Source organism: Helianthus annuus, chromosome 6 (genome assembly GCF_002127325.2).
Source record: "Helianthus annuus cultivar XRQ/B chromosome 6, HanXRQr2.0-SUNRISE, whole genome shotgun sequence".
In the NCBI taxonomy this organism is placed as follows: Eukaryota; Viridiplantae; Streptophyta; class Magnoliopsida; order Asterales; family Asteraceae; genus Helianthus; species Helianthus annuus.
Genome location: NC_035438.2, coordinates 26,600,792 through 26,624,921, shown reverse-complemented (window position 1 = coordinate 26,624,921; position 24,130 = coordinate 26,600,792). Strand labels below are relative to the sequence as shown.

Genomic DNA, 24,130 nt, shown 5'->3' with positions numbered 1-24,130 from the left:
GCATTCATCTGTTAAATGCCCAAAATCCTCATGGTATGCAGACCATTTGGACTTATCCTTAAAGGAGTTTTACTTCACATTCTTCCTTGGCCACCTTGCCTTCCCATCTAAGTTCTGCAAAGCAAGCATTAGTTCACTATATTATCAACGGAGAAGCAATATTCAGATATCTTAGGATATTCTTCTTCGTCTTTGTCTTGTTCCACTGCATGGACATTTTGGTTATCCTTTATCAAATAGGATGGATCTTTTATTCTTATAGAAGATCCCTATTTCTTATTATAATGTTCATGTTTGGTAGAACCACCGAGTGTGTCTTGGATTCTTTTGTCATCTTCTAGTCTGATGAACATCACGGCCCTATTTCTGACTTCGTCTAGATTCCTGCATGGGGTCATTACAAGGTCATCATAAATGCTTCAACATCAGTTGCAATATCAAGATTTGGGATCTCTAAGGATTCTCTTCCTAACTTGGTGACATAATCCCTATGGGATTCGTCACGAGCCTGGGTAATTCTATATAAGTCACTAGTTAACCTTTCAAATGTTCTACTACAGGAAAATTACTTATTAAACTGGTTAACTAAATATGCAAATGAAGTTATAGAATAGGGACGAAGACTTAGCAGCCATTTTAACACACATCCAGTAAGTGTGGGTCCAAAGCCCTTGCACAGGCAGGTTTCCTTTAGTCTTTCAGGAATGGGGTTTGTCCCCATTCTTTCTCTGTATTGGAACACATGCTCCTCTGAATCAGTTGTACCATCATACAACTTTATTTTGGGGGTTTGGAAGCGCTTAGGTATCTCTGCATTGCATATTGGTGGTGCAAAACGAGATATCCTATGTCTTCCGTCTAGAATCTCAGGAATAAGCTTGACTATTCCCGAGACACTGGATGTCATATCCTTGAGCTTTTGCAACTCCCTGGCCATGGCCCTGCGTCCTGTACAAAACCATAGTTAGTATCCAAAGATGTATTATGGAAACTGTTACCTCCTGGTTGACTTAAGGGTGGTATTCCAGAAGAGTATCTGGGATAAGACATGTATGCAGTTATAGTAGGTCCTGAGAAAGCAATAGTCTCATGGGGATGAAATCTCCATCATGGATTTCTGAGCTTCTCAGTGGTTGTCTCCGTGAGGATCCTTGATCTTGAAAGACACTAGAACCAGGAAAGGTCTGTGTCGAAGGTCTTGGTGGGTAATCCATGGATCCTTGAACTCGGGCTGAGGATCCCTGTTGATGGAAGTAGGATCCTTGAGGCTAGAACATTTCCACGTATCCTTCTGAACGGAGGAAGGATCCTTGAGGCTGAGTCATCGCAAGTGATCCTTGTTGAGGGATAAAGGATCCTTGAGGTTGGAAGTGGATCCTCTGGATTGTTGTGTTGTTGATGCCGAAGTGACAAAATCAAACCCCCTAGGCATCAACGGATACTGATCCTCTGTGAGCCTCTTTTGTTTCTTGATATCTTCAATTTCGCGCAGGATCTTTTGATTAGTCTTGTTCTGCTGCTCCATGTAGCTTTTCAACTGCGAATACAAAGCAGAAATTTCATTGTCAGTATTTGTAGAGGGAGAAGTAGTTGGATCCTTGGAAGACAATTGATGTCTTCTTCTAAGCAATTTCGCTATACTTCTGGAATTGTGGGGAATAGGAGGCAACGACATAGAGCTCTGTGAGGAAGTGGTCGTTGGCATGTCAGTTGAAATTTTTTTTCCTTGATAGGCCATGGCATTATGGAATTGATGAGAACAAGAAAAAATGGATGGAAAAGTTTTAGAATTGACGCACCACTTGCCCCACGGTGGGCGCTAAATTGTTTTGGTCAAAAATCTGAACAAGGATACTGTAACCAAATCTGTAAAGTGAGGTAGAGTGCTTGAGTAACTAGCGATGATGAAATGAATGCTAGATGAATAAGAAAATCAAACACAAAGATTTATACGAGGAAAAGCCCTTGATCACTAGTAGATCGTCGGCACAAAAACCTCGGGTAGTGAAAACTATCACTACCAACTATATTACACAATCAAAAGAGTTTACAACTTCGGATGTTGATCAAGCATATTACAACTTATTGCTAAGAGTGTTGTGTGTTTCTGGTTCGTAATGTGTGTATGCGAAATGTGTATTTTTTCTACTAACACTTGATCAACCCCGGCCAATAAGGTTTAGGTGGGATTATTACAGGCCAATTTCCCATATATAAATATATAAATTGATTGTTGAATATTATCATTATCTTTCTAAAAACGCTAAAAGAGCCGTACGATTCGCTCAAATAAGTTTGATTATTTTGTTACCCTACTTTTATTTTGTTTATTTTACAACGATTATCGGCGTATTGTGGTTTCATGATATATAATTGATGGGTTTATATTATAAGGAGTGGACCCAATTTTTTTTCTCGCCCAAAGGCACAAAATTATTTTATAACTCTCAGAGACGGCCCTGCTTTTGGGTCTCGTCGTTCATAAAAAAGTGAGCGGACATCTCTAATAATTTGTGGCTGGAGATCGTCATAAAAAGAAGAAAAATAAATCAAGCACCTAAGCAATTAGGTTAGTCCTAAGTTTGGTTCATATGTAAAAGGAAACTAAACTGGAAGGCTAATATTAAAGAAAGGAAAAAGTTGAACGGTGGTTACTGGTAATTTTGTGGGAACTATAAAAAAATATTTTAGAGATAATTATTATTAGTTTGTTAGAAGTATTAGAGTTTGATTGTTTTTCAAGTTACTCTCTAGTATAAGTAAGGTTGATTGTTAGGTTATTATTGTGGTTTTGATTAATTAATAAGATTTTGTGTTTGTATCATGTTCTTGTTCTCGTTTTCCTTTGTACGAATTTTGTGTTTACTGTGTTTTATGATTCTGAAACCCAATTGATCCAACACATAGTACACATATATAACATATTCATGTATCAAACTGAAAATATATTTATTTCAAATAAAACATATAGGGGTGTGTAACTTAATAAATGCCTAAAATTAAATCAAATGGATATATATTGTTTTACATATAGGGGTAAATCAAGCTTTAGTTTGACAACGTTGATGTTTCATTTAGGGGTAGCGGTGCAGCTTGTTGCCTGTTTACCAACTATGTCGATGTAAATTATTATTATCAATATATATTATGAAAAATTCATTAATGGATATATATTGTTTTACAATCAATACCATATTTACGGGTTTGACATGTTCGTTTATATCTTTACATGATTGTGCTGGTGTTATACACAAGCAGGTTCTTGGTTCAATATTCAAGTGGCAAATCAAGCTTTAGTTGATGTTTCATTTCTAGAGTGTTTTCACAATTCCATTCCAGCTTCAACTTTCAAGTTGATTTGAGTTTTCATTTGCAGGTTTAGGTACATTAGTTTGCAACTTAATGTCTTGATATGGATCACTGAAGTTGCGACACATTTTCCATCGTATCTATGGAAGGCGCAAACTACTTTCCATTTGTTCGAAAAGAATAAACCAAAAAGATTATACCACACTTAAAACAACAGAATAAAGCTCCATAATTAACTAATAATTAATATAAGTTAAAGAATTCAGAAGAATATCTTTAGAGAGATTTCTAATGATCATGTATGATTATTGTTTTAATGGACACTTGGTAAGTATCTATACACCTAGAATAGGGCCCACAGCCTCACTCTTATTTCTTATGCCTTTAACATCAAGCACTTGCATTGGCTTTCTATAAATAAAGGCATGTAAATCTCCTCTATACTCACCATAACCAATTACAACAAAAAGAACTAGTAGTTTGCTTTCCTCTCCATCACTTCACTTAAAATGTCGAATTACTCGAAATCTAAATCAGAGCTTTCAATGACTGGGGCTGAAGCATCTGGTCTCTTGCACAATAACTTCTCAACAACAACTCCTCCACCACAGTTATTTCCATGTCAATATAAGCCCCAACAGGCTTATTTTCAACAAGCACCAGTACTCCAAAGTACTGAGACGGTGGTAATTCATTACCAGGCGATCAACACGTATGGGGGCGCTCTAGTTATGGAATATCCTAAAAGAAAGCCTGCTCGTAAAGGTTTCTTTTACAAATGATTTTAGCGACTACAAATATGTGTTTTTCAGTGCTTGATCTATGTAATTAACTTGTAATCCATCCCTTGCCTCAAACTGGTTTAATGCGGATGTGCGCCAAGATGATTGAAATCAATTACCATATGCATGATGTATAATTTTACTTGGTGGTGGTTTTTTCATCAGTGATCAATTTCCTTGCACTCTCTTTTTCTTTCTGGAATCGGTTATTTCTTCTTATATAGAATAAAGCCAAATAATATTTGATAATAACAAAATGAACAACGAATGGAGGTCTATAAGACAGAAATGAAAGAAATGAACAGCTTCAAACTCATAAAGAATAACCGATTCCTGTACCCATGAAAAACTTAAAATACTGTTGTTTAATTTTCAAATCATTATGACTGATTTCAAATTCTAAAAAACCTGCTCAGATGTTACTTCTCAACAGCGGTGTGTAAAAAACCGAATTAACCGAATCATAACTGAATTAACCGACAAAACCGAACCGAAAAAACCGAACCAAATAAAAAACCGGTGGGTCGGTTAATGATTTTTTTAAAAACCAAAAGTAGCGGGTCGGTTGTGATTATCATTTTTTCCATACCCACCATAACCGAACCGAACCGACATGTAATAAATCGTTGTAGGATTTTGGACTTTTCACCATATTTTTAATATTTGATGTTTTTGATTGAAGATTTTTAGTATTTATGGGTTTTTCATATCATCATTTTGTGGTTTTGGTTGAATGTTTATTTGAATTTATAGAATCTATCATATTACTTTATTTGAATATTCGATAATAATTGGTATTAATATTATAGATTATATGTATTTTTTAATACTATGTAATATGCTAATATATACAAAATGCAATAACAATTTATTCTATGTTAAAAAATTAAGCTATTTTTAGCTAAGATAAATATACAGTTAACCACCCATAACCGACCCACTATAACCATCAAAACCGAATAACCATAACCACCATAACCGATCGGTTATGGTTATGGTTATCCAATAACCGACATCGCGGTTATGGTTATGGTTTTTGGTCAAAACCGAACCAAAGCGACCCATGCACACCCCTACTTCTCAACATAACTAGCTTTATATTCATCTAATCGAAGCTAAAATAATCCTATGGCGACTGCAAGGGGCAAAGTGGGGAACCACCTAAAGGGGTAGCGGCGCAACTTATTGCCCGTTTACCAACTATCTCGATGTAAATTCTTTACGTATTAGGAAATCAATAAAATCAATACTATAATTAATTTTAAAAACCCTATTAACTATTCATTTAATTTAGACCCATTAAACAATTAAACCCATTTATGCAACTAAATCCATTAGCCCAATTATATTGTTTTAAATTACACTTTTATATCTAATTAAATAAAATTAGCATGGGGTGTGTAGTTTAGTATTTATTGGTGTAGTTTAGAAGTAGAGTAATGTAACCTTGCCATTCAAAAAAAAAAAAAAAAAAAAATTGGCTAGTGGCAGCAACAAAAAAAGAGCAATAACTGAGCAGGGCCGGCCTTGGAAATTTATGTACCATATTCGAGCTCGAAAAAATGTGCCCTTAGGCCTTAACGAAATTGGGTATTTGGCTTACTAAATGTCTAAACCTAATACCAAAGGGGTTAATAACTAATCTAAACCATAAGGATAGTTTTGTAAGGGGGCCTATGTTAGTGTTTGTATAAATGTACCCTATTAAAAAAATATTTTACATATACATGTCGTCTTTTTTTCATAAAAAAATGTGCCCTCGAAATATCGGGCCTTGACCGATGATCCTCCCCGTCTACCTCCAAGGCCGGCCATGTAACTGGGGTACATTTTGTCTAGGGACCCATTTTCCATATTTGTCCGGGGCCCTGAATTCTCAGCGATTCTCAGGAACACAGCCCTTATAACTCTCATAAGATATAACTTCATGATACTTTTTTCTTGTTTAGTGTCGTTTAAACTAAAATGATAGGTGGAATTTTACTTAAAACCCCTTTAACAAGTAAAACAAAAGAGATTTAACAATTATATGATTGATTAGTTTTGTTTTTTTTTGGTTATTTCAAAAGATGAGGTTTTTAAATAATTTTATGACTATTGTATCTATGAGGTTTTGTTTGTGTTGATCATATGTGTCTACATAAACAAATATAAACACAAATCAAACCAAAACTTTATACAAGTTCATTTTTCAAAAATTTTATATATGATTAAAAAAAAAAACCTTTAACTTAAAATGAATAATAGATCAAGTGTAATACGCTTCTTTTTGTAGGATAGCAATCATAGCATGCAAACATATTTATATGTGGTAATGAGGAGATAAAAGAATTTTAAAAATTATTTAAGAAAAAATATCAAATAAAACTCGATGACTGGTGCAAGTTCATGTCTCATAAAGTGGGTAATAAATGAATTTTAGTAGTATATTTAAAAGAGGTGTGAGTTTATTGTTCTAAAAGGGATTTTGCTACATATTTGCGATGGTTTGACCTCACAAATATTCGATTTTTTTAACCAAACCTCAAGAGAAAATAACTTTATGTGTAGCCTCATGTCTTTCTTGCATTACATTCATAAAGTCAGTTTCTTTTTTATTTCCTTTTTTTAAGAGTTAATTAGCCAATTTTTCTTTTTTAATTTGTAAAACGCCAAATGTTATTTTTTGTGTTTATTTTTGTAGGATAACGACCAAAATTTGCCCCTACCTATTCCCGTTCATGTTCCCTTATAAGTGATGCATGCTTAATCGAACTTGAAAGACACAACATTATAGGTTACAACTAATGGTTCATGAGAAGATACACGTAAGACACGACATTAGGTTTCAACTTATGGTTCATGAGAAGATACACGTCGACAACTGTTAGAGGATTGAAATGCATCTCCTAATATGAGTGGAATAATCATATACTGATTAACTAATAACATTGGAAGGATAGATGCAAATATCTTTTGATGATTTTATTTATTACTCAATACACATCCAAGGGAATCATAGACTTGTTAATTAGTTTTGCAGATATCCAAAGATCTGATAAGGATAGATCTCTGAACTGAATATATTATGCATCCATTTACATAAAATTATGATTAATATAAAATTAAGTGGTTTTAAATAAAGTATATTTGGGTACCTATACTAAAGGTTGGATATGGCTTTATCTGCTTTATTTCCACAGTATTCGGATTCCATATCCTTTTGTATTTTGTCTGTTGAATTTGTGTGGATGCAAAGAACATGTGTTGTACATAAAACAATCATAAGGTATTATCGTTATATAGAAATACAATAATAATTTACAAACAAAACCTAATCAAATATATCTCCTGATTTTGATGTGCTCACTAAGTCACTTTAGTAGAGCCCATGGTATTATAGCCTAGTGACATCTTCGGAGTGGGATAAGGCTTAAAGATCATTGGGTCATAGGTTCGATTCTCACAAGCGGGTTTTCCCATATTTATTGGGTTTCCTCCTGAATTGGTGTATAGACATTATTGCCTAGTAGAGATGGATATGATCGGGTGGTTCCGTTGGTGGCACGAAGATACTCAGTGGTCCGTCAGTTATCCAAAGTTGCCGTTCAAAAAAAAAAAAAACAAAAAAAAAAAACTCACTTAAGTAGAGAAATTTAAAGAACTTCGAGATCAATTAGGAGTTGTCAACATTGAATCAAGGGAAAGTGTTTAATTATGAATGAATCAACCTTGGAAAGTTGTAACAAATTTCTGCAAGAGCTATTATCTCAACTTTGAAAGGGGTCACAGGTCAATTATAATTAGCTTGATAGAGCCTTAATATAGAGTTAAGTAGCAATACGTAGCAGGTTATTTAAGTTCTATGTAGTCCATATAGGCCATGATTAGTACGAATATAGTATCATCAATCTTGCACTAAACACATTCCTTTTTCTGTCGATTTCCAACAGTTATGCACAAGTAGGTTTTTGGTTCGTTTAAGTTGGGTCAATGAAGTTGCGACAAAATTTCCATTGTATCTATAAAATCCTTCCTTTATTCCAAGTGTATTCACAAATTGGACATTAAGATCCACATCAGTTGAATGTCACTTTTTGTAAAAAAGATCAAAACCCACATAGACAATCGCTTTCCCATTATTTGGAAGGAATAAGCATAACTATATATGATTCCACACTCACAATAAAAAGAATAAAGTTCCATAAACAACTAATAATAGAACTAAAAGAATTCAGAAGAATAACTTTAACTAACTTTGTGCACTTGCATTTGGTTTATATAAAGCCATATATGGTCTCCGGTATACACATCATAACCAAATACAACAAAAACTGAAATGTTTTATTACAGAAAAACCAAAACCGAGCTTTCAATGATTGGGGCCGAAGCATTTGCACTTTTGGACAATAATTTCTCCGCAGCAGCTGTACCATCACGTAGAACTCCACCTCAGCTGTTTCCAAGTCATTACAAACCCCAACAGACTTATGTTGTTCAACAAGTACCAGTCAAAAATAACGAAACGGTGATTAATTGCTATGAGGCGCTTAACAAGTATGGCGGGGCTCTACTTGTGGAATATCCTAAAAGGAAGCCTGCTCGTAAGGGCTTCTTTTACTAATGATTATAAGCTTATAGCTACTAGCTACACAAATATTATGCTTTCTTATGTGTTTCAATGCTTGGTGTGTGTACTTAACTTGGAATCCACCCGTTGCTACAAGTTGGTTTTATGTGGTGTGCCAAGATTATTGAAATGAATGATCATATAGTTATATTAGTTTGTTTTGTGATCTTTTGTTCCTTGTATCATCACTTTTTTCTTCCTTTATAGAAAAAAAGGCAGCTTTAGATAAAAACCAAAATGAATAATGGAAGTATGTGAATATAGAGTGAAAATATAAAGGAGCGTCAATAGAAACTAAATGTTTAGAATGAATTGGATGAAAATGTTTGTGAACATGCACCAAATGAAGTTAGGATGTGGATGTATGTGAATTTAAATTGTATACTCCTACAAAAAAGCCTGTTTGTGACAAATGAGGTTACGAAATTATCACCAGAATATCTTGACCCACCGATTGCAATAAGAGGCCCGATAATCGTATAGACGTGGCCCAAGATTGAGTTAAAGGATGATTCGGATCAGATCTCAAATGACCCACCAAAGTGGGGTTTTCAAAAATCAAGATTAACACCACAATCCTCAAGTTGCCAGCAAAGCGCTTAAACAAAGGAAGAGGGGGTGTTACATTCGTCGCCTACATAAAAGTCACAAGGCTTAAGGCCACAAGGCCGGACATCCAGACAGGTGCCCTCTGTTTAAAAAGCCACAATGCCATAAAGCCAGATACCGGCTCTGGATGGGTGCTCTCTATTTAAAAGCAATGAGGCTTAAAGGCTATAAGGTTAGACACCTATCTCCAAATGGTTGCTCCCTATTCAAAAGCTAGCCTAAATGCTTATATCCGACTAGCTGCTCCCTACTTTAAAGCCACGAGTCTTGACCACTTCAAAGCCACAAGGTTTAGATCAGTTAGAGCCATAAGACTTGCATTACTACAAATCCAATAGGCTTGGACAACTGACCCATGAAGGTATCATGTGGCCAACACTACATCATATTAGACTAGAGGACATCTAGGGTTGCAATCATCCTTTAATATTCCTCACAGTGGGCCCAATTCACATTGGCCTATTAGGGTTGCCATCATCCCTTAATATTAAAAAATACAACTTAACTCCTCTCTAAAATAGGGTCTACATATTTACGCACCTTAATGCCTATTTCCACACCCTAATAGACGCCTCGTATAGGCCTTTACGAGGCGTATAGGGTTCCTTTTCCCGACCAACTTCTGAACTTCGTACAACGTCACATCAGTCACATCAGACGGGGAGTCTAAGCCTGTACGAGGGACCAATACGAGGGTACTAAGACACCTCGTATAGGCCTATACGAGGCGTCTTAGAGACTGATTTGACTATGTGTCTGACATGTGACTTAAAGCAATATGGGGCGTCTAGAGCTATACGAGGCGTCTATATCTCATATAAAGTGTAACATACAGTGCATTCTTGGTCCACCCGAGCATTCAACATTCATTTCATTATGTTTCTTCTTCTATTTCTTCGAAAGAAACTCTTGTTGTTTGCATTTGTGTTCTTATTGTCACGGCCCAAGCCCCGGTTTAACCTAGTCCAGAGCCGCAAGACAGGAATCCCGTGGTATTTAATTTAGACGACAGCGGAAGTCTTTAATACAGGATCTTTTAATAAAAATGCCCGTTACATAATTTAGGGATAAAACCTGTAAGTTACATTAACATGATTTCACTGGGAAATCTTTATTTCTCAAAACATGTTTCTCTTATTTATTTATATTGAGCCACTCTTTTAAGCTTGTAATGCTTCACAGCATTTTTCCTGGTTTACAACAGATCACCTGAAACATGTTTGAAAAAGGTTTTGTCAGCGAGGAAATACTGAGTGAATCATTCATTTTGATAAAATGGCACTTAGTTATAAATTACAACATAAGAGCGATTACAATGGTTTCTATCTTATTGTTATATGGCACCATGTCACCTCCTGGTGACGGTGGTCATACCACTATTGGGTCCTGTCACCCAATTAGTGATGATTATCACTGTTAGGGCTTATATGCCTAACCTGTGTTAGGGCTTATTAGCCTAACCCTGTGAGAAAATTAGTAATGTGCACAATACCCCACTAGCCATTGATTAAGATAGCCACGACTTAATCCCTGTAATTATAACCTTTGAAAATAACTTTAGGTATTGTAAAACAGTTGATATAAAGAGAATGACTCACATTGCAGATTTAACGAGCAGTGTATAAGCCTACTGATTAGCCATGTTTAACCTAATTTAAATAACAATGCACACAAACTGGGTTAGTAACTAATACAGCAGTTATGACAATTCACGAGATTAAACCCTCACAACGATTGACAAAGTGCAATACTTAAATATCCAGCGGATTCACAACGAATGACAGAGTATAGCCCGAGTTCGGGCAGCAGACAAACATCCTGTCGAAATCACTATGAATAACAAAGTATAAACCCAATTTGAGCAGCACTCAAACAATCGTTGGATAGTTTCAATCGATCGGACGTTGTATCGTAATAGCGATCGAGTTATTACCCTGTTTTGCGGCAGCGATTCGTGAATCGTGTGTGTTTGTAGGACTGTTTCTGCTATAACTCAACATATAATTTGAATTGGGACGTCGAACTAACACCTGAATTCAAGTGCCAACCCCCCTATTTATACTGAAAAATTGACTCCCTTGTGTGTCGCGACAGGGAGACTTGTCTCCTTCGCGTGTCGCGACGGGTAACATTTTTAGGGTAGGGTAGGTTCGTGTCCTGGTAGCTCAGCTGAGTTGGTTTCGTATGAAAATTCAATTTACACGTTAAACTGTTAGGATATTACCAACTAGTGTTTACCCCCCTGAGTTTTAGGGGCCCTGATCCTGATTTCGATTGTTCTGAAAATTTTAGGGTTAATGCAGAATTACTTGGGTTTCTCAATTAGGGTTTCCTTAATAGACAATTAACATACTAAATATAATTTTTAGTGAGAGTTGTTACATCCTCCCCACCTTAAGGAAAATCTCGTCCTCGAGATTTACTAGAATAGATGAGGATATTTCCGCTTCATTTCTGATTCCAGCTCCCAAGTGTATTCTGGTCCTCTCTTTGAATCCCATTTGACTTTGACTAGCACTAGTCATTTGTGCTTGAGAAACTTGACTTTTCTATCTTCTATCTGTAGTGGTTTCTCCACAAATTTCAGCTTTTCATTTACCTCTATATCATGGAGAGGTACTACCAGGGATTCGTCGGATAAACATTTCTTGAGATTGGATACATGAAATACATCATGTACTCCAGCTAGTTCTTCTGGTAGTTGTAAACGATAAGCAACTAGTCCTATTCGTTGTATTACTGGAAATGGTCCTACGTATCTTGGACTCAGTTTTCCCTTTTTACCAAATCGTACTACTCCTTTCCAAGGAGAAACTTTCAAAAGTACTTTGTCTCCAACTTGAAACTCTAGTGGCTTGCGGCGATTGTCGGCATAGCTTTTCTGACGATCTCTAGCAGTCTTCAATCTTTCTTTGATTTGAGTTATCTTGTCAGTAGTTTCTTGCACAATTTCAGGTCCTGATAATTGACTTTCTCCTATTTCTGCCCAACAAACTGGAGTTCTGCACTTGCGTCCATACAGTGCTTCAAATGGAGCAGCTTCGATACTTGAGTGATAACTATTGTTATAGAAGAATTCAATTAAGGGTAAGTGGTTATCCCAATTACCACCGAAATCAATTACACATGCTCGGAGCATGTCTTCCAAGGTTTGTATCGTGCTTTCCTTTGTCCGTCTCTTTGAGGATGATATGCGGTACTTAAATTTAATCGGGTTCTCATTGCTTCCTGGAAACTAGTCAAGAAATGGGAAGTGAAACGACTATCTCGATCTGATATAATGGAGAGTGGGACTCCATGTAAGGATACTATTTCGTCTACGTATAACTTGGCTAACCTTTCCATGCTAAAGGTTTCCTTCATAGGTAGAAAATGAGCTGATTTGGTTAATCGATCCACAATTACCCAAATCGCATCATTACCTTTTCTGGTTTTGGGTAACTTAGTAACAAAATCCATTGTTATGAGTTCCCATTTCCATACAGGTACTTCTAACTGTTGTAGTAGTCCTGAAGGTTTTTGGTGTTCGGCCTTAACTTGTGAACAAGTAAGACACTTAGATACATATTCAGCTATGTCCTTTTTCATTCCTATCCATCAAAAATTGTTTCTTAAATCTTGGTACATCTTATTGTTTCCTGGATGCATGGTATACCTAGATTTATGGGCTTCTTCTAAAATTTTATTTCTTAATTCTCCCTGCTTAGGTACCCAAATTCTTTTCTTGTGGAATCTCCAAATTCCATCGTTTCCTTGTTTTAGTTCCTTTATATATCCTTTCATTCCTCCAGCATCGTCTTTGATTGCTGTTTCTTGAACTTTCGTTAATTGCTCCATTAAATCAATTTGCAGATTTAATCTGAGAGCACGGACTCGCTTTTGCTTTTCATGATGCTTACGGCTTAAAGCATCTGCAACTACATTTGCTTTTCCTTCGTGATATTGAATATCACAATCGTAGTCACTTAGGATTTCCATCCATCTTCTTTTCCTCATGTTCAATTATTTTTGCCCAAATATATATCTTAGACTTTTATGATCTGTATAAACAGTAAACTTGCTTCCATACAGATAATGTCTCCAAATTTTAAGGGCAAAAATTATGGCTCCTAATTCTAAATCATGAGTCGTATAATTTTCCTCGTGTTTCTTCAATTGCCTAGAGGCATATGCAATTACCCTCTTGCGTTGCATCAACATACATCCAAATCCTAATTTTGAAGCATCACAATATACTTCAAAATCTTTTGTTCCTTCGGGCAAAGCTAAAATTGGAGCATTTGTCAACCTTTGTTTGAATATCTTAAAAGCTTCTTCTTGTCTAGATCCCCATTCAAACTTAACTGCTTTACAGGTCAGCTTAGTCAAGGGTACAGCTATCTTAGAAAAATCCTTAATAAATCGTCTATAGTATCCAGCTAAGCCTAGAAAACTTCTAATTTCCATAGCCGTTTGCGGGACCTTCCATTTGGTGATTGCTTCTATTTTAGCAGGATCTACGTGAATTCCTTCGTGATTCACCATGTGACCAAAAAATTGCACTTCTTGCAGCCAGAATTCACACTTCGAGAATTTGGCGTAAAGCTTTTCCTTTCTTAACAAAGTTAAGAGTGCATGCAGGTGCTCGCAATGTTCCTCCTGACTTTTGGAATAAATAAGTATATCATCGATAAAGACAATTACAAATTTATCCAGATACTGTTTACAGATTCGATTCATCATGTCCATAAATGCTGCAGGTGCATTCGTTAATCCGAAGGGCATGACTGTAAACTCATAATGACCATACCTAGTTCTAAAAGCAGTTTTAGGTATGTCTTCTTCTTGTACCTTCAATTGATGGTATCCGGATCGTAAATCTATCTTAGAAAAATACCTAGCTCCTTGCAATTGATCAAAAAGGTCATCAATCCTAGGTAATGGGTATCTATTCTTAATTGTAATCTTGTTTAATTCCCTATAATCGATACACATTCTCATGGATCCGTCATTATTTTTAACAAACGACACTGGAGCTCCCCAAGGGGATGAACTAGGTTGTATAAACCCTTTGCTTAGTAATTCATCTAACTGTTTCTTTAGTTCTAGCATTTCGGTGGGTGCTAATCGATAAGGTGCCTTGGCTATCGGTGTAGTTCCAGGAATTAGATGAATTCTAAACTCTACTTCTCTATCGGGTGGTAATCCAGGTAATTCTTCCGAAAAGACATCTGGGTATTCTGAGACTACCGGGATGTCCTGAAGTTCCTTATTCTTAGTGTTAATGATTACAGAAATCATATACACCATTTCTTGTTTTCTTGAATAACTGACCAACTTCATTACTGAAATAAATTTCAGTGGCTTTTGAGGTTTATCTCCTGTAATTAAAATTACTTCTCCTGTAGGGGTACGAATTTCTACGGAATTCTTATCACAAAGGATTCGAGCATGGTTGGCTACTAACCAATCCATTCCTAACACCACATCGAATCCAGCTAATTTCATAGGTAACAGGTTTGCAGAGAACTTATGACCTAAAAGTTCTATCTTTCCTTCTTGCAAAACCTTATCTATGTTAACAGAATTCCCCTCTGCCGTTTCGACTGTAAAAATCTGCCTAAGGGTGGTTAAGGGTAATTTAAGAGCTTGGCAGAATGAAGTATTGATAAAGCTTTGGTTTGCACCAGAGTCAAATAATACTTTTGCAAACACGTTGTGAACTAAGAACGTACCAGCTATGACGTCAGGAATTAGTTCGGCTTCCTGAGGAGTCAAGGCTCTTGCATTCTTCTTGGTAGCTCCGTCGGCTGGCTTGCTTTTTTGTCTGTTGGTTTAATCAATTTAGGACATTCTGTTTTGAAATGCCCTGCTTCTCCACAGTTAAAGCAGACTATGAATTTCTTTCTCCTGCAGTCTTCCTCCTGATGCCCCGGAATTTTGCAAAAATTGCAATATCCCTTGCATTTTCCAAAATGCTTCTTTTTGCAAGAATTGCAAAATGGTCCAGTGGAGGATTGTCCAGTCCCCTTTCTTTTGAAGTTGTTACGGTTACTCACACGGAATCCTTGGGTAATCTTTTGAGCTACTTCTTTCTTCCGATCTTCCTCTCTTGTGCGTACCAGTTCATCAGTTAGGGTGTTAGCTAATTCCACAGCATCGTCAATAGTACGAGGTCTTGCAGCCTTAATGATGTTACGGATTTCGCCGATTAATCCCCAAATATAACGGGAAATAAGCATCGGTTCTGGCGAAGCCAGTGTTGGTACCACTCTAGCATATTCAAAGAATGTCGAGGTATAACCGCGACAATCTACACCTGTCATACGATGATTTAGGAATTTATTTGTCATTTGATCTTTTTCATATTCAGGGCAGAATTTTCTTTCTACAAGACTCTTAAATTCTTCCCAGTTCATAGCATAGGCCATCCTTCTTCCTTTTGCTTGTAATACCGTGTTCCACCATTCTAGCGGCCCTTCTTTGAACAAATTTGACGCATACATAACCTGATCGTCCATGTCACATTTACTTATTGCAATTACTGCTTCGGTTTTCTCTAACCATCACAGTGTTGCAGTGGCTCCTTCATTACCTGCAAATTCTGTTGGTTTACAGGCAAGGAATTCTTTGTAAGTGCAACCAGGCATTGCAGCTTTCATTTTCTTAAGACGTGGGGCTTGCCGTGGATCATTGTCATGATTATCATGATTGCCGCCTCCGTTTACGCAATTACTGAAATTATCTTCTTGAGTACGTTTACTAGGAATAATTTGTTGAGGTTCAGCAGGTTTCTGAGCAGCCGCCATGATTGCTGGAATAGCATTGGCTATCCCTTGACCAACAATGTTCTCGATATCTTGCCTAGTCATATATTGATTTTCCTGATTTTGCTCAGATTGGTTTACTTCATTAACTGGTTCATTAGCGTTTTCCATCTGGTAATTATTATAAGTGTAAATTATTAATATCAATAATTGGTATAACAAATAGTTACATATATACACATAAAATTTTACAACACATATATATATATATCCAAAATTGTCGATTTCTCGACTTTCAGTATTATAGATTATATAGGCATCCATACACACTGTTTATCTTACAACATTTTATTCCTATTTTACAGTGTTATATGTTTGTTACTATTTGTTATTATACAACCACAGCTTCTTAACCCGCTATTTCATTGTCAACTGGTGTTTCAATAGCGACGCCCTCTTTCGTCGTATTTCCAGGAGATTTGTTCCCCCATTTCCCGGATCATATTCCCTGTACCTATCAGTTCTTCACCAAACTAACGAAGTTCGGCTAAGTTTTCGTTGCTCATTGGAGGGTTGGGGATAGGTTCTGGATCAAACTGAGGGAGAAAGGTATAAGGACTATTGATTATGTTTTGAAATTGCCAGTCGTTTGTCCTCCACTCTTCCATTTCGCCTAAAGGTCGAGTGTGGATTAAAGGGTCTGGAATAGCTGGTTCCAGATTTACTGGAAGTTGAATTTCGGCTGGATACGGGTAAAGGTTGTTGTTGATAGGGCTAATGACATCACAGTTTGCCAGTAGACGGTCTATTTCTTCTTGAAATGTGATTTCTTCAGTTTGTTTAGAACTCTCTCCAATCTCTATTCCCTTTTGCCTAGAATTTTCCCTGATTTCTGCTGACCTAGAACTTTCTCTGGTCTCGATCTCTTTTGCTTTGTTCATACGATTTTCTATCTTAGGGAGTCTCCTAGTTGCTGGTTTCCTCCTGCGCACTTTCCTCCATCCTACATATCTTCTTCTTTTCTTAGACTTTGCTTTTTCCGGAGGTGGAGCTTGAAATTTCAGGGGTTCCTCCACATCAGCAATATAACCAGTAAAGTTTTGGAGACTTCGATTGGTACTGGGTAGAGGTTGAGATTCTGAAATGCTTCAGATAGCTCACTCATGCTGTTTAGCATATATGCAAAATGCACAAAAATGCTAAGTTAAAATCTTATAAGGAAATTTAAATATTCCGTTTATTGCATTATCGAAAGACTGATTTTACAAAGGATAACGGAAAATTTAGAACACACTAGGATTGATTTATTTATTTACGGAGTAGTGGGGTTCTGGATAGAAATACTAGATCAGACTTATTGGTAGTTTAGAGGTTTGCATTCTCTGCTACAGTAGCTAACATATAAAGATCTGCCCATTTTTCATCTAATTTGTCTTCCCAAGGTGGATTATTGCCTATTTCCTGGATTTTTGGATTAAACCTCACTTTCTTGAATTGAGGTTTCTGAATTTTCTTAATAATCGAATTTCTTTTCTCTAGGGTAAGTGGATTCTCATATTGTGCTTTACGGACAAAAATCCCTTCTTCTAGATCTACTGGTGTTTTGAGGAAGAGGTTCCTTTTTCTTTGGGTGCAGGATCTAATTTGTGGTAGATAGCAGAAAGTCTTTGTTTACCCATACTGTAACTAACAAATAATCAGTTAATAAAACACATAATCACATAATGAAAATCAGAAATTTTAAGTATTTCCCCAAATACTTTAACAGGGTTAAATTAGTGGTAAGCTTAAATCAGTAGTAAGCTTAAATCAGTGGCTCTGATACCACCTTTTCCTGTCACGGCCCTAGCCCCGGTTTAACCTAGTCCAGATCCGCGAGACAGGAATCTCGTGGTAATTTAATTTAGGCGACAGCGGAAGTCTTTAATACAGGATCTTTTAATAAAAAATGCCCGTTACATAATTTAGGGATAAAACCCGTAAGTTACACTAACATGATTTCACTGGGAAATCTTTATTTCTCAAAACACGTTTCTCTTATTTATTTATATTGAGCCACTCTTTTAAGCTTGTAATGCTTCACAGCATTTTTCCTGGTTTACAACAGATCACCTGAAACATGTTTGAAAAAGGTTTTGTCAGCGAGGAAATACTGAGTGAATCATTCATTTTGATAAAATGACACTTAGTTATTGAAGGGGTAAGGTCCCAAAAACCTCATAAAAAGGATTTGAGACCATACCACAAACTGGCCTTTCAACCTTTTAACCTTGCGCGGTCGCGCATTGGTCTTACAAAAGGGAGAAAGTAATCAACAATTTATAGTCGCGCGCCCAAAGGAAAGCATAAAATCCTTGCGCCTCCTTCCATTAGCAAAGGATTAAAATCCTGAAGATCAATACTTCCGCCCAAATATCCAAACTTGGATATTATTTTGCCCAGACTTGGGATTTATACATCTGTGTCCACACAGTAAGGTGTCACACTAGATTACAGCAGTAATCTTCTAGAAAGAATATGATCGTGCACCACCCAGACGGTTATAACCGTCTGGACACGTGTCATTACCATAGGCATCCCTGAAACCACAACGAAGGCATGCAATTGGAGAATGATCTCCAATTAATCACTTTCCACGTGGCAACCCCCCAGCCATAGATCAAACCGCGATCCGTGTGCATTCACATCGGATCGAGACAACTTAACGTGAGATCAAAAAACTTAACGGAGGAAAATGTACGGCGTTAGCATCTTCCGTCATCTTTTCAATAACAGGTTTTCCCTCCCAAACTCCCGGTTATAAATACGAGAACTGTTCAGGTATAAACTCAGATCACACTCACTTCTCAAATACTATCTCTTCTCCATTACCAATACTTATTCTCACACCGGAGTCGAGTCAAGGAGAGAACCCTCTTCTCCCCTTGGCGAGGCTAACGGTGCTCTTTTTTGAAGAATCACCGGAGAAGTAGTTCGGTAGCAACTGAATCAACCGAGAGAGAGCTAACCCTTTTATGCGGATTCAAACCCCCTAGATATTTCGGTTCCGACCATTTATCTACTGTTTCTTCATTGGCGCCTACCGTTTTCTCAGTTCTTCTAGTTTCTACCTCGTTTCGATTCAGTTCATTCCATTTTTCTGTTTTTGCACATGGCAGAAAATTCGTCATCTCACCGGCAATCTGGTCCTCGACCAAACGTCGGAAACAATTTACCAGTGGAAGGGATTGTAGAAGAGGCCTCAGACCAAAAGTCGGAGACAATTTCCAAATAGAAGGATCCCCAGAACATTGGGTTAACAGATGCCAAGCTGCTTTAAACACAATCGTTATGCAAATCGCCAGATCTGATTTCCCAAACATCAGATCTGGAAAAGAAATCAATACTACAGAATTGGACCCATCAACACCACGTTGGGGGGACATCCAATCCAGTCGATCCAGAGATAGCAGTTATCAGAAACAAATACACATGGTTCAAGGAGGTCCATCACGAAGACCAAATAAACGAAACTATGATCAACATTGGAGAGAACAGCAAGTCGTGTTCCCTGTTGTTCCTGGGGGCCCTCAGGAAGAACGACCAGTGATTATCACTGGTATTTTCGGTCATTACCGGACGGACTATATGTTCATAGATCCAGGAAGCTCGATGGACATCATATACGAACAGTGCTTTAAACAGCTCAATTCAGAAGATAAAGCACGTTTAGAACCGGTTGATTTTCCCCTCACCGGATTCTGTAATGAAGCTGTATTCCCATTAGGGCAAATCGCTTTCCCGGTGACTTTATCAGATGGCAAACATTCACGAACAGTTACAGCCAATTTCATGGTCATGCCAGCAACATCACGCCATGATGTTTTGCTCGGGAGAAGGTCACAAAGAGAATTCAGCATGATCACTTCCATTCCACACGCTGCTTGTGGATTTCCGACAGAAACCGGAGTTGCAATTCTTTATTCAAGCAAAGAAGTCATGTCCGTGGACGATGAACCACCAGCAAAGCAGTCAAATCTTCGACACCAAACGAACCAGAGAAATGGGTTCTGAACAACGAATACCCAGAGCAGACCATTCTGCTAGGACAAGCCATTTCACCAGCAACACGCATACAACTGAAAGAGTTGTTGTCTAACAACAAAGATATATTTGCCTGGTGCCCAGCAGACATGACTGGAGTTCCACGCGACATCGCGCAACATTGTTTAAACATCAAACCATCAGTAGAACCTGTTGCTCAGGGGAGGCGCAGCTTCAGTGAAGAAAAAGCAAAAGCGATGGACAAGCAAGTGACAGAGTTACTCAATGCGGGAATCTTGCGCGAAGTGAAATACCATACATGGGTTGCCAACCCAGTGATGGTACAAAAACATAGCGGCGGGTGGAGAATGTGTGTCGACTTCAAGGACCTAAACAAAGCATGCCCCAAAGATTGTTACGCGCTCCCAGAGATAGACAAAAAAGTCGACTCTCTAGCATCCTTCAGATGGAAATGCTTTCTCGAGTGTTATAAGGGTTATCACCAGGTCCAGATGAAAAAAGAAGACGAAGACAAAACCGCGTTCCGCACAGATAAAGGCATCTATTGCTACACGAAAATGCCGTTTGGCTTGCGCAACGCATGCGCAACTTATCAACGCCTAATGGACACAGTCTTTAGCGAGGATATTGGCAAAACTGTCGAAGTATACATGGATGACCTCGTCATCATGAGCCATGAAGAGGAGACAATGCTCAACAATATCCAGCGCACGTTCGATTCCTTACGTAGCGTGAACTTAAAACTTAACCCGACAAAATGCTCCTTCGGCATGGAAGAAGGAAAATTTTTGGGTTTCATAGTTACAAGAGACGGCTTTAAGGTTAATCCAGAAAAAGTGCAGGCCATCCAGCTAATGCCATCACCTGCAACAGTCAAAGAAATGCAAAGGCTCGACGGACGATTAGCAGCTCTGAACAGATTCTTGGCCAATCATGCGGCAAAATCTTATCCATTTATCAGTATGCTGCGAAACTGCGGAAAGAAAACTCCTTTTCAATGGACGCCTGAAGCAGAAGCAGCATTCAAGCAAATGAAAGAATGTTTAATTCAGCTGCTAACACTGACCGCGCCAAAAGAAAAAGAACCGTTAATCTTATATCTGTCAGCCGCGGAAGTAGCAGTAGGCGCAGTATTAATGGTAGAACGGGAAAATATCCAGACTCCAATCTACTATATCAGCAAAATGCTCACTGGCCCCGAAACTCGTTACTCAATGATAGAAAAATTGGTTCTAGCACTAGTACACGCATCCAGACGCTTGCGCAGGTACTTCTCAGGCCATGTCATCACAGTCCTCACAAATTATCATTTAGGCCAAATCTTGTCAAAACCTGATGTGGCGGGAAGATTAGCTAAATGGGCCATTGAGCTGGGAGGCTACAACATTTTTTACAGACCAAGACCAGCAATCAAAGGGCAAGTTCTAGCAGACTTCGCCACTGAAGTTCCCATTGATAAAATACAAGAATGTGAGGCAATCCAGAACCCGACACCTATTTTTGACGACAGAGTCTGGACCTTACACACAGATGGTGCTTCCAATGATGATGGGGCAGGAGCGGGCCTCCGATTAGTCAGTCCGGATAATCACGAACTTACATATGCCATACGCTTAGATTTCCAAAGTACCAACAATGAAGCAGAATACGAAGCATTTTTAGCAGGTCTCCGTCTAGCACTCAAAATGGGGGCAAGAAACCTTGAAGCCAACGTTTACTCAAAGGAAGTAGCCGAACAAGTTAACGGTCGTTATGATGCAAAAGGGGAAGCTATGGCGTTGTACCTTGAACAAGCGCGGATGTTAATCAGCCAATTTCAAACATTCAAAGTTAATCACATAAACAGAAGCGAGAACAAGCACGCTGACACGCTAAGCAAGTTAGCTGCTACCAGCTTTAAACACTTAGCAAAGGAGGTACGCATAGAGGTATTATCCAACCCTTCCATTCATCTCAAGCAAGTAAGCGTCATAGAAATGGGAGATCTATCCTGGATGTCTCCAATCATCTTGTACCTTCAACACGGAAAACTTCCGGAAGGAAAGGCAGAAGCTCGAAAAATACAACACAAAGCAATAAATTACGAGATGGCGGATGGCGTCCTTTATCGAAAATCATTCATGGGCCCATTACTACGCTGTGTTGATAAAACAGACGCCCAATACCTAGTCAGAGAAATCCACGAGGGATTATGCGGGATACACGCGGGACCGCGCATGGTCGTGGCAAAAATAATGAGCGTCGGATACTACTGGCCAGGAATGCACATGGACGCAGTTGATCTATTAAGAAGATGCGAGGCATGTCAATGCCACGCACCAAAGACACTTCGACCCAAAAATCCGCTAATTCCCGTTACTTCCGCCTGGCCATTCCAACAGTGGGGCATCGATCTTGTTGGCCCATTTCCTGACGCGCCGGGTGCAGTAAAATTCATCATCGTTGCGGTGGATTACTTCACAAAATGGGTGGAAGCTAAAGCTTTGGCCTCAACAACAGCAATGGTAATCCGCAAATTTATATGGGAACATATCATTTGCAGATTTGGATTACCATTGCGCATTATTTCCGACAATGGTACAAACTTCGCCGCAGAAGATCTTCAAAAATGGTTCAAAGAAATGAAGATCGAGCACAACTTTGCCTCCGTTGCGCATCCTCAAGCGAACGGTCAGGTAGAAAGCGTAAACAAACAAATCGTTGACGGCATAAAAGCGCGACTTGGGACAGCGCGCAGAGGGTGGGTCGACGAACTTCCCAGCATCCTCTGGGCGCATCGAACAATGCCAAAGACTAGCACCAGAGAAACTCCGTTCAGTCTAGTCTATGGGTCTGAGGCCGCCATTCCAGCTGAGATAGGTTTACCATCACCACGCATGTTAGCCATGGAAAAACAGAACAATGAACAAGTGCGAAGAATGGATTTGGATCTTCTGGAAGAGAGGCGCGAGAACGCCGCCATAACGGAAGCAAGGTACAAATCCAAGCTCGAAAAATATTACAATGCGCGCGTGCGTATTTGCACCTTTGTCCCCGGCGATTTTGTCTTGCGCGACAATGAGGCTTCAAACGCTGAAAAGCCCGGCAAATTAGCGCCAAGGTGGGAAGGACCATACGTCATTAACGAGGTCCTAGGCAAGGGGGCATATACCCTAAAAAGGATCGATGGGACCCTAGTCCCCCGCACCTGGAACGCACAACAGTTGCGCAGGTGTTACATATGAACCAAGTCTACAAAAGCGGAAAGAACATACAGGCAATGTATTTCTTTATTATGTCTTGTATCACAAGCCTTGCGCTCTTATCAATACAAACATCATTTTTACTTATATCACTGTTTATTACAAATTGCATGTAATTTCTTTGGTTCGCGCGAAAACGATATGGTCAAGCATTGTACACCTCATGAACAGTCTAAAAACAGGCAAGCTGTTGTGCCTTTTAGACAAACTGTAACACCTCGGAAATTCCTGTCCAATAAAATAAAGACACGTGTCATGAGGGACAAACGTGTCAGGGAAACCGGATTAAATATAAAGATGTATGGTAGGATTTTAAATGCAAGGGCGTCATGTTATTTCAAAATACCTCTGAACGACCCAAGGGCGACATGTTATTAAAATACCTCTGAGCGACCCAAATTTATAAATCCCAAGATCCTTAAATCGTTTAATAAACATCTTATATATATATATATATGTATTAACCGGTCGTTTCTAAAGTTCCATCTTTTATATGGAATTTGGATTATTAGGAGTATTGCTACTAAAATGCTGAATAAAATTCTTGTGTAAAAGAAATTAATAGTAGTTAATTATCTTGACCAACTCTTGTGAGAACCCAAGACTTAGAAATATCCGTCACTTTAAAAGATTACAAGATGCTAAGGTTGTAGAAACATGTAAGGGACATACAAGCATGCAATGGCTGAGCCACTAGGTCCCACAACTGAGAAAGTTAGCATGTAATTCGGAATCCACGAGGTTGCATGGTCAAGACTTGAAGTTTGTGAAATTTTTGTTTTCTGATCA

At 38.2% G+C, this 24,130-nt stretch overlaps 1 protein-coding gene across 1 annotated transcript; it reads left to right on the top strand.

The window, feature by feature from the left end:
* The first annotated feature begins 20,227 nt into the window (after window positions 1-20,227).
* LOC110944563 lies at window positions 20,228-23,323 on the top strand. Its single transcript, XM_022186221.1, has 2 exons — window positions 20,228-22,479; window positions 22,642-23,323. The coding sequence occupies exons 1-2, from the start codon at window positions 20,228-20,230 to the stop codon at window positions 23,321-23,323; spliced, it is 2,934 nt and encodes a 977-aa protein (XP_022041913.1).
* The last annotated feature ends 807 nt before the right edge of the window (window positions 23,324-24,130 follow it).